Consider the following 12,429-nt stretch of genomic DNA (forward strand, 5'->3'; position numbering starts at 1 on the left):
TTTTGTACTTCCAGCACTCAAAACTTTCTCTGTTCTATAAATTCTAGTTCTTAAGTTTAGCTCCGGTTTATTGCCGGCCTTGTTGCCACATTTCTATGTGTTTTGTTTCCACTTCCCTGTTGTGGCAGCTGTTTTTCCACATGTGTGTTCACTTTCCCAGTTACCCTCCAGTGTATTTAGCTCTTGTGTCTGGAGGTCTGCTTATGCTCTCTCCCTTAGTCATAGCCACAGTAGTATAGTATCATAGTTTGATATCTCAGTTCGAGTCAAGTCACAGTTCAGTTTTGTTCCTGTAATCATTCAGGAGCTAAATAAACGATTGGCTGTTGGTTCGCACCTCTGCTCCATTTCCCTCTGTGTCTGCATTTGGTTCCACACCTCACTCTCTTTGCACGATTTGCCTCCAACATATCAGTTATATGTTGGTAAATGAAATGTACCAACATATAACAACGTTATTTTAGTAAAAAATTTACTTTAAAAGCACTGTGCTGAATAATGTTGTTTGTTCTATCACCAGCTTTTAGTATAAAAAAGCTTTCTATTAAAGTATGAGTTAATTATTGGTTTACTTTAATTATACAAGATTAATAAAAAACAACTACAGCTAAAGGCTATTTGACTTTTCTTTCATATACTGATGGAGTCGTGCTAAACGTGAACCATATTTAGCATCATGTGCTTAAAATGACAAATTTGAAATTACAAACAAACTAAAATTGTTTGATGATTAGCGCCCAGATTCACTGTAAATGGTTTGGGAAATTTTACAGGAAGTTTATTTTTTTGCGTCAGCCAATCACTATGATGTCGACTTTGCAAACTGTAATCAGCTTGTCACAAAATCTTCCTTTGAGTGGGTAGACATCAGTTGTGCAAGAGAAGGCTGAGGTAACACAATGATCGGAAGACTGGTTTCTTTGATTCTTCTAAGTACACTGAGTGAGTTTACTTCTTCTACACTGCCAAATGTATCATTGTAAAAAATATAAAACAAGATATATATTAGGCTTTGTAATATTCTACATTCTAACTGTTACTGTTTGTCTCTTTTCTTTAGCTGTGACTGAAATGAATGAGGTTCCTCAGCAGATCTCTGTAACTGTGGCTAAACTTGGAGATAATGTGACTCTGACATGTAAAATCCCTAGGGATAATGTTGGGTTGTCTTACTGGTATAAGCTGAATTATGGATATATGGTTCAAACAGTTGATAATAGAAATTTTGAAAAAATATTATTTCAAATTAACAACTCAAGATTCAGTGCCACAAAAGTGGGTGATGTGCATTCTCTTACCATAAGAAATGTAAGCAAAGAAGATGAAGCAACATACTTCTGTCAAGCAGGATCATCATTCAGTCTGACCTTTATTAATGGCACAATTGTGGCAGTGAATGGTAAAGTATATTCATTTGGTTGTCTTTGATAAGGGAGGGTCGAACCCTAAACAACTACAGTGAATTTCTTGTCTTTTTCTAATTCCTACAGATCCTAAAACCCAGCATAGATTGTTCACAGTAAAACAAACTCCAGATGTGAATTCAGTCCATCTGGGTGATACAATGACTCTGCAGTGTTCGCTCCTCTCTGAGAACGAAAATGACACAGATCAGTGTCCAGATGAAGACAAAGTGCACTGGTTTAAAGGTGCATCAGAATCCCATCCAGGCGTCATTTACCACGGCAGTCTCAGAAATAAAGAGGACGGGAGATGTGACTACAGTCTGTCCAAAACTGTAACAAACTCATCTGATGCTGGGACGTACTACTGTGCTGTGGCGACATGTGGACAGATCCTGTTTGGTAAAGGAACTGAAGTGGAGATAAGTATGTTTTTAAAGTATTATTTTAATATTTGCTTATCTGTACTAGTTGTTCCTGATTCCTGATGATTTGTGTGTGAATAAGCAAGAGATATTCTCAGGCCTTTAATAATTTTATACTTTGACCATTGGTAAGCAAACTGTTACTGGATGCATAAAAATTAACATCCAAACTAACTTTTATGATAATTTTTTACTGAGATACTGCATACCTTGGAGATTGAGTTAATTTAAACCATCTATATGAAATGTTATTACTGTGGATTAACTGAGTGAGTAATGTACAGTATTATACTATTATATAATCGAACGTTAATTGTCTGCTGGGATGTTTTCTCATTCCAGAGGAGTTCCCGCTCGTTACTGTGCTTGGGGCACTGCTGACCTGCTCTGTGCTTCTGAATTTTGCACTGATTCTCTCCAGAAAAAAAATCCAACCTCGTAAACACTGCGAAGGTAAATTAATCACATGTATAACATACTGTGTACATATAATTAATATCAATAATTAATATATATATTAATAATTAATAATTATTAATAATCAGTAATTATTAATAATTTATATGAATACAAAGTTTCCTTATTTTATTTTTTACTAAACTCAGTAAAAAATTTTCCTGTTTCCTGTTCTTAGCTGACAGGCGTGGTACTCAGTGTGGTCAATATTACTTAAAATTGTTGCATTAACTATTGATTCATGTGCTCACACGTGGCCAGAGGATAACAGTAAAAAAGTCAATTAAATGCAGAACCATTACCATGGTACAACATTAAAAGCTAACACAAATACCAGGCATTATTTATACAAAAGAATATCTTCAAATATTGTAAAAATGGTGCCTTGTTGGTTTCCTGGCAGTAATGATGATATCGCCCTATAACGTATTTCTACAATCTCAAAAGATTTGTTCTTGATTCTGCCAGACAAGCACTTAAAATAAATAAATTCACTGCTAACCTTTTCTTTTTATGAACAGGAAAAGTAGAAGTCTTTACTGATGTCAAACAGGAAAAATCACCTGGGGATCAAATGAGTAACGAGGTACACACACACACACACACACACACACACACACACACACACACACTATGCGATGTTCTCTCTTTGTGTATTTATTATTTTCAATTTTTTATATTTTTGTTAATAATTTACAGGAAGGTGAAGAAGCAGGACTGAACTATGTGGCTCTGGATTTCCCCTCAAGAAAATCTTCAAGATGGAAGAGTAAGAAGGAGTCATCAGAGAGCACCATATACTCTGGCATCAGAGAGGGCCAGTAAAAGGCAGATTTAAGGCTGATGCAGATGCCATTCCTCTGGGTAGATGAAAAAGGAAATTACAATGACAAAAGACAGATTCTTTTGTAAGACGGATTCTTTTAACCACCTTTATGAAGATATTCTGTCAGGATTCAGGATTAGAGAGGTAAAATGGGGAACAACCATTAAGATACTTAAAGACAAATGGATTCATAAATGAACTGGAAGCCAGTGAAGCCAGGTTTTTGGACCAATTTTGTGTTCTCCATTCTTTAAGCAGCGGTTTGAGCACCGTTTAAGCACCGGCACCGTTTCAAAAGTACCGATATGGTACTGGTATCGGTTAAAACCTAAACGATACCCATCCCTAGCAGTAAGTGATTCTTTATTTAAGTTTTGCTCACTAAAATACCTCAATCATGTATGTTTTCCCCTACCTGAAGTATCACATGGACATATGGCCTTCTGGAAGAGTACATGAGCAGAAATATCACCATAACCCAATATTCATTCTTAACTTAAGGCTAGAATACAGTTTTGCTTACTGCAACTGCTGCATGCACTTTTCATGATTTGGAGAAGCAAAGCATGAAATGGACACAGTGGACCGGTGTGTCTGTTACACTAGTTCCACCAAACATAGCGCTGGTACTTCCGAAAGGGCACACTCAACTTTTATTGTAAGAACAACAGAAGCTAAATAAAGGAGAAAAAAGGGCATTTCACAGAGCAGAGAACTCAACAATACACAATATACTTGCAAGGTAAATATTCCAGACTCAAGCTCAGTAGCATTATCTTGCTAATAAACCACAGTAGTTTTACCTCTCGGAGCCCTCCGTGTTGGTTTCCTGTGTGCAACCTGTATTGGGCAGTCCACTGTTTCTTTGAAATTATGGACTCATGTACCAGTGTGAAGTGAGTGGTACTGCACATTTGAACCTGGGTGGGCAGCCCTGTACTGTACTGGCATGAAATGTGGGTCACATGGATACCAGTAGGTAACCCCAGATCTACATTGTGGGCATCCTGTGGGTATGATGCCGGCATGTGGTGATGCCCATTCTGGGCCCACACCATACCACAGAATGGTCAAAATCTAGGTGTGGGCTGCCCTACTGACTTGTGTGGATGGCCCCATGTGGGCCCACAGTAGATGAGTGGGGCATGTTGGTCTGCCCGCAGCGCCTAGATATGAACACATAGGGGGCATATTTCCTGGGTAATAGGTAGAGTTCAGTAGACATGCTTTATTGGATTTAGGCACATTTAGGGACTATGTGCCTAAATATGCACTCACAGGCTTTATCTCGTGCTCAGCAGACTCATTATATACCTTGCATGTGTATAACGGTGTTTTAAATGAATGGATTGAGTCTGCAACATAAGCATGTTAAGGATGTTTAAATATTACACTTGTCATAGCTGTGGCGTTTCTGTGAAAACCCTAAAAGGTTATTTAAACATCATCAAGGCCTATACAAAATGAGGCACCAAAGTGCCTGTTGTTACAATGTTACAAGTCTCACATGTGTGTGTTTTTTCCCCCCAGGGATCATTTATAGAGCAATATGATTTTTTTTGTATTTAACTAGCAAGTAACTAGCAGGTTGCCTGCTGTCAGTCTTTCCCTGATTAAAAAAATGTGTTAACCCACTCTTTTCAATCTGCATGGTATTGGGTTATTAACACAGCTCATATTAATGGATGCTGGCATCTCATGCCACGCCCATGCAGCCTGTTTCTTAAAATTTGGCCAAAAATGTACACATGTGATCTGCTGGAGGTCATTTTATGTGACTGGCAGTGTTTGTGATCTTTTTTCTTGCCCAAAGATGCAGATACTGATGCAGATACTGATCCTGTGGCCGGGATGATGCACTTCTACAGCCCTCTCCTCCTGCCCTCTTGAGTCTCTGCTGAGAGATACAGCAAGCCTTCTGGCAATGGCACATCCCATGTTATCAGTAGTGACAAAACAGTAGCAAAGACCAAAACTAGAACAAAAGGAGGGATAAACAGAACAATGGTCTTTGACCACCTTTCGGGCATTATACTTCGAATCTCAGCTGCACCTGTAGTCAGGTGAATATGTATTGAAATGCAATTTTGCAAGTACCCAAATATAATAATAGACAGATTTTCTGTATTTTGATTATGAAAAATTTCAGTAATATTTAGGTGACGGTAAATTTCAGTTATTTTAAGCCATCTGGCAACCCAGCTACTATAAATTTTCCCACTTGAATTTCATTTGAGGAGAATGAGAAACAAATGTCATGACAAAAATCTTAAATGTTCACAATTTTATTAACAGAACTTAGAATAAACAAACAATAAATACCTTAAATCCTCTAAATGTCAAACACAAGCTTTTAGGATTTACATCACCAACCAAAAATGTCTGTCATTCAATTAAATTGATAAAGTGACAAATGAATATTTGTATGGCATTTCATGCAATATTTTTAAAATGTAGATTTAAGTAATAATTAACATTTCCACTTTATACAAAACATAGTGTAGTAACATTTTTGTCTTCTATAATCACTAGGGCATTGGAAAAGAATTACACAACTCACCAGCAGGTGGCAGCAGAGCATCTTTTGGGCCTACAATTCTTCTTCTTAATAGGAAGTTAAATGATTTCAGTTTACTTCCAAAAGACAACAAGACTGAAACTGTAGCAAAAGTTTTTGTAGTAATAGCAGGACTACATATGGCCTTACTTTGTGTTTGACTTTTTACTCTGGAATGTAGTCATGAAAGGGGCTTGACCATAGTAACGTCAACCATTTACAAGAGAAAAATGTGCAATTAGTGTTCATTTTAAAAATAAACATACTGGGAAATTGGTGGGCTCATGCAACACAGCATCACATTCACTTTGTGGTCATCAAACAAGATTTTTAATGATCAGAGTTTCAATGATCGACCTGCGTGTTTGCACTGAGTTGATTTAACTTACGCAAAACTTAAAAATAAGTAGCTTGTAAATGATTCATTTATACAGGATTCTTTGGTTGTAGTTGATGTTTCACATGCAGCAGCATGAAAAATGAATGGAAAATTAAGCAGTGATGTGGTTGTGTGGTGTGAATCCACAGAAGGCTTTTTTTTCTCATTTTTTATTTTTAGTTTCTGAACTTTTCCCACTTTGTTTTTTTAACGGCAGCAGTTCATATACATAGCATTTACACATTTGTACTGTAAAATACAACAGTTGTGCTGTGAGAATTTCTATTGCAGAAATGTGGTTATCATGATTTTTTGTTTTGAAAAGCTGTGCTACTTAGTCACCCGGTACATTTTAATGTTTGTTCAAAGTGAAAGTGGCAGAGAAAGCTGATCTTCCCCTCACATGCCTCTTTTTCTTACCTTTATGCATTGTGCCAATAAATAGTGAGCTCATAGTAAACTCATCACAATGGCTGAAAAAGGGAACTGTGTCCCTTGTCATCATTATTTCGAAGCTAATAACATCAAAATTGATGTAATGAAGCATTTAAATAGAAAAACGTTGCTGCTGTTCTCCAGTGCATCTGTCATATCATCCCCATGCTTTTGCACCTTCTTAGTATCATATATGAGTTTTCATTTAGTGCAGCTCATTCTCATCCCCAGACTATCCAATAAGTATCACTTTTTCGAAGCTACTAATGTGGCTAATTTACATACAACGTGTCCTTTGACGTGCGTGCTGTAATGAATATTTGTCAGGCAGAGTAGAAATGAAGATGAAAAGGGAGAAGAAAAAAGTGAAAAACACAAACTTCTAGGTCACCACACCTTAATCAAATGATTAGTTCATCACCAGGCCTCGGGAGAACTTCAAGAAATATTGAGAAGCTAATCTAGTGATGGATCAATGACACATCTAACTGACTCTCCAGGCCTGGAGTTAGCCACCCCTGTCCAAATTGAACCAATCCTGACTATCACCCCTCCAGCCTTCTAATGAGGACTCTACAGATTTGTTAAACGTGGGTGTTGTCAGGGGCCAGCAAATCTCTGACAGGAGAGTCAATGTACTAGCACTGAAAGACATGCAGCAGGAATACAGCAAATAATACTGACAAAGCAACATTACACAACGTGGACTGGGTTATGTGATGGCTCTTAAGATTGCTTTTAGTCCCCCATACCTGCCTCATAAGAAACCAGACAATATTCATCCTCGTTTCTAATATGTCTTTTCTTTTTTCCTCTCTCCACAATTTTACGCAAGTAAAGGTCACAACAAGGTCCGCAAACCTCATTAAATGGTGAAAGAGTTTAACTCTCAGAAGTTTACCGAAATTAATTTTTTTTAACTTAAGCACACTTGTAGTTGTTCAGGTTTAGAGTAATTCGTTTTGGCCTTATAATAATCAAGGCCATATCCAGGAAGGCTGAAAACTGAAATCTGTCTAACGGTTTAAGCTAAAAATAGCCTGGGGAGGCTTCTTGTCAACGAGTTACATATCCTGTCGATACCAAATATCATGTGCGTTCTGAGTAAACAGGATTGGCGGGGTGTCGGCAGCAGAGAAGTAGCCAGCCGCAGCTTGCATCTCACAGTTCGCCTGCCACATGTGGCTTTGCTTGTTCTTTCACAGCCACTGACGAATACGTAGCAACATTCTTTGAAAGACAAACATGCAAAACGTTTGCTGTGATTTGGCACAGGTGCAGGTGCACTGGTGCTACAACATGTGCATCTAATGAGTGCAATGTTCATTGTTTCCATACATAAATATTTCTGGGTTTGGTCTTCTGATAATCTTTCAGTTATCAGAAGTATGCAGCAATACTTTTAAGAACTTCTCTGTAAAGGTATTAGAATGTGCATAAATATTAATTTAACTGTCTAGTAAAGCCTATTAAATTGTTATAATAATACTTTCCTCTGCAGCAATCTCGTGTTGCATCTGTCCCCTCAATTTTAATAGTGCTTAGTTTTCACACAGTCACTCTCATATTTACCCCTAATACACTGAGCTGCACCCATACATGCATCCAGCAGACCACTTTTCACACAGATAAGTAGGGAGGGGGGCCGGCGGATTTTTTTACACCCCCAATTTCCTACACCTATCTGGGGCTGGGGTCATACATGCCAACCCTCCCGATTTTTCCGGGAGAATCACGAATTTCAGTGCCCCTCCTGAAAATCTCTGGGAGCCACCGTTCTCCCAGATTTCTCCTGATTTTCCACCCGGACAACAAAATTGAAAAACTATATCCCAGAATTCATAGCGTGGCCAGCCAATCCCAGCTTCCAACAATGGCGGCAGCGACTTCGTTTTAATGTTGCTCTTATTGCTCTTTCTGTGTCACAAAATAAACTTTTAGCAGATTTTCAGGCGAGAATGAACCTGTGTAAACTTCAAGTATCTGAGCCGGCGAGAACAGCGAACTCCCGGCACATCGGCCCCGCAGTCTTTCTCTACTCAGGTTAAACCTGATATATAAGTAACTTAGATCATCTAAAATGTGATTGTTTGACTTTTTTCCGTGTTTTATTTGTTCCTGAGTAAATCGTTTTGGCTGAGATCAAAGTTATTAGATTAGATTAGATTAAATAAAACTTCATTAATCCCTCGGGAGGGTTTTCACACAGCTGAATAAACGTCAAACAGAAAACTGATTAAACAGAAGTGTGAGATGGTCGAGAATTTACGCCAGTGTCCTGTTATATTTAGATAGCAAGGAGCAGGCGGCAGAGTTTCCCTCCACCGAGAGAGCTCGTGATGTACAATCACTCACTTCCGGCCTACCTGGCTTTCAGAGGTCCTCAGGTGGATGCAGCGTCTGAATTTCGACAGCCCCGGCTGGGGGACAGTAATGACGGTGACAATTTACTTACTTTAAATAAATAATTTTAAATAATTAAACAATGTGAAATTGAAGTTTTTTTTGTATTTGTATATTTGAATGTCCCCCTAATTCTGAAGTGTCAAGGTTGGCAAGTATGGTTGGGGTTGGCTGTTGATTTGGAGGGATTTTAACTACATCCCGGGGACACGGCTGACTCTCCGTCAGTACTTCAGAGGGTGGCGTAGTTTGTGTGTTTGTGTGTGTGTGGCTAGGCCTGGTTCTGGGGCTTACTGAGCCTTAGTCCCTCTGGGAAATTGTAAGAGTACTAGGATTCCCCTCCCTGCTGCTCCTCACTGGTTGTTGCCCCCCCACTACCTGTGCTAACATCTCTTTCACATGGACGGACACACACACGTGCACACACACGTGCACACATGTGCACACACACATGCGCATACACACACACAAAGAGCAATTGCAATGTTTATTTGTGTCCCTTCCTTTGTCTTGTCTTTCAGGTGCTGTGTATTGTTTGAGTTTGTTACAGCTGTTACAGTTGCTGCATCAGTTGGAGACCCAGCATACCTCCCTGTTTCATCGCACCCCCTTTCTTTTCTTGTCCTCTGCTTTGTTCTCATGCTGTTCACTCCCTGTCTGCGTCATCATAATAGCCACACAGATAATAATATGAATAATACAATCAAAGATATAAAGTTGATCCTACAGAGAGTCCAAGGTGCTCCTCTTAGGAAAGAAAATGTGTTTGGCACAACAAAGCTTTCAGACCGTGATACTGCAGGACAGGAAAAAGAAACAACAAAAAAAAAAACCCAAAAAACATTAAAACCAAAACTGTCTGATGCCCAGGGAGGGAAATGAGACAGACATAGAGACAGTAAAGATAATTTAGTTATCTGGCAGAGTGTAGTGTTAATTTGCTTTTGAACTGTAATAGTCTTTAACCTAGCATGCTTTCCTAATCAGCAAATAGCTAGTTTTAACATCAGTTAAAGTGCAGCGGCATTAGCATTAGTATTGCCCAGTCCATAAGGCAATTGTGGCTATAACAGGTACTTTTTTTAGTATCTACCCCACTGGGGTTTCAAGCAATTCGATAATGTAACGTCCACAGACTTCATGCAGCTGACTGGCAGATCACCCAATGTCACTCAATGAGTTGTGACAATCAGCCGCTATTTATTTTAAACTTGGCAACGAGGAGAAAGGCTACAAACAACTGCAAGCTTGAGAAAAAGCCACAGACCAAGCAGCAGGTATATCACTGACTTCACATCCTCCTTTTTTGTGGGGTTTTTGTAGCATACTAATTACATCATGGGCCGCCTGGCGCTATTGCCATACGTCATTAGCTGTGTCCGGGTCCAAACTCCGCTTCAGGTCGCAAAGTCAAAGACACATTGCGGCGTCAGTGAGAGTTTAAAAACTGTCTAAATTATTTCATGATCAGTGTGGCTGCTCTACAATTAAGTTTAACATCCAGGCATCCACGAAAAACAGGATTTCTGAAATGTAATGGAGTTATCTCACTAATTGTGCAGTATTATCCTAATATATTAATATTAGGATTAGGGAATCCTAATATTTATCTTATTTTACATTATGTTGCTTTGATAATGTAAAAGAGTCAGGGGGAATAATTTTGTCGTATATTTTGTTTTGGTTTACATAACAATACATACAACAACAAATAAAGTGTTTAGCCCAGCTCTGTTTGCATAGCACACAGGGAAAGTGTCATATCACAGTTCATGAGATAAGAGGATTACAATCTGCTCTGAAGTGGCAAGGCTCACCAACCAGCAAACGTACAGTGACCTTTAATCATCAAAGCACCTGATCTGCTTTTTGCACCAAGGAAGAACTACTGTATCATATGGTAATTGTGTTGATCTGTTGATTTTGTATTTAGTCACTATGTGGTGCAGCTTTTGAATGATCAGATTACAAATTACAGGCTACAAAAAGATTAACACACTTGCAAAAGAGAAAAGAATTTGAAATATTTTATATATATATGGTGAAAACCCCCCAAACAAAAATACAAACAAAAATATTTAACCACACTTTACCACACAATTTAAAGTCTTACCATTTCCTGAAATTTAGGTGCAAAAAACAAAACAAACAAAACAAAAAGTTAATTTAATGGGAGAAAATGACCACTAATCTCCTTTTTCCTATTTTAATTTTTTAATTATATTTTTAGTGTTAAAAAAAGCATCTAAGTTAAAACAGAAGTCTATGCACCACAACAAAGACTCTTGTTCAGTAGGTTTCAGTTCACTACATAGTTATTTGTGAGTGGGAGTCCAGTAAACTTTGCACGGGACAGCTAATTTGGTGCATCTGCACTGACAATAGTCTCAAGATAGTTACTTCTGTAAAAACATTCTTTGGACAGTTGAAACCACAATCAGCTACCAGAATGTTGGTAAGGAAAAAGTATGAATAGGGCTGATCCAGAAGAATGTTCCAAAGCATAGCACATCATTTATAAAACATGGCTTGAGCGTGCATGGCTCCCAGGATTGATGATGAGACACAGGGCAGAAGCAGCCAAATGAATTCTGTCACAGCTTCAGGTCTTCCAGGAAGGGTTTTCACAAGGTTTAGGAATGTGTTCATGGGAATTTTTGACCATTCTTCCATATGTTACGTTAGACTCCGCCCTGCATGCTAAAGTTACTCCATGATGTTGAAGTCATGACTCTTTGCAGGCCAGTCAACGTCTTTCACACCAAACTCACTCATCTATCTTTATGGACCTTGCTCTGTCATATAGCAACAGGAAAGGGGCCATCCCCAAACTGTTCTCACAAAGTTGGCAGCATGAAATTGCCCAAAATGTCTTTTTATGCTGAAGTATTAAGAATTTCTTCCACTGGAACTAAAGGGCCGGGCTCACTTCCTGAAAAATAATGCCATACCATAACTCCCCCTTACATGGCGTACCACTTCATGGTGGAGTTGCTGTCATTCCTATTTGCTTCCGCTTTGTTATAATACCACTCACAGTTGACTGTGAACCATTTAGTAACAAATGTGACGTCCTATCACCAATGTTCCCTCTAATGTTTCATGTGTCTGAGCGAACGCACAAACTCCCTTGGACCACTGTGAGCGACAGCAGACGTGTGCACTGTGGTCACGCCAGCATCGGATCCATCCAAGTTACATGTTTATTAAAATAATCAAATTACAGCATTTACATCTATGTTAGACTACTTTTAATTAGCCCACTTACAATGAAAAAAAAAATCTAGTTCCTGACCTGTGTAGCATGTTAACACTATTGGAAGTAAAAATAACTTGAACTCCAATTTTGAAAACACAACTTTATTTTTTTTCTTTTTTTTAAATGAAGCTCTGACTTGTATTATGAGTCTGTGGTCTGGGAGAGAGTCTGTAACTCTCTGTCTGCAAAATACAGGATATAATGACCAATGTTGGGCAATTAATTATATAGTTACTTCTTCAAAAAAGTAACTGAGTTTTGCAAACAAAGTATTTTGCAGCTGTTT

The 12,429-nt window shown here is 38.4% G+C and overlaps 1 protein-coding gene and 1 long non-coding RNA gene across 2 annotated transcripts; both read left to right on the forward strand.

Annotated features, from left to right (window-relative positions):
* The first annotated feature begins 969 nt into the window (after window positions 1–969).
* On the forward strand, window positions 970–1,891 carry LOC145419347 (signal-regulatory protein beta-2-like). The gene is made up of 3 exons (XM_080289919.1): window positions 970–1,399; window positions 1,491–1,829; window positions 1,875–1,891. Exons 1-3 carry the CDS (start codon window positions 970–972, stop codon window positions 1,889–1,891), a joined length of 786 nt encoding a protein of 261 aa, XP_080146045.1.
* Window positions 1,892–2,071: 180 nt separating this feature from the next.
* On the forward strand, window positions 2,072–8,917 carry LOC113009404 (uncharacterized). Its single transcript, XR_013912660.1, has 3 exons — window positions 2,072–2,281; window positions 2,806–2,870; window positions 2,984–8,917. It is a non-coding gene; the product is annotated as an uncharacterized LOC113009404 (long non-coding RNA).
* Window positions 8,918–12,429: the final 3,512 nt, after the last annotated feature.

This window comes from Astatotilapia calliptera, chromosome 2 (assembly GCF_964374335.1).
Source record: "Astatotilapia calliptera chromosome 2, fAstCal68.1, whole genome shotgun sequence".
In the NCBI taxonomy this organism is placed as follows: Eukaryota; Metazoa; Chordata; class Actinopteri; order Cichliformes; family Cichlidae; genus Astatotilapia; species Astatotilapia calliptera.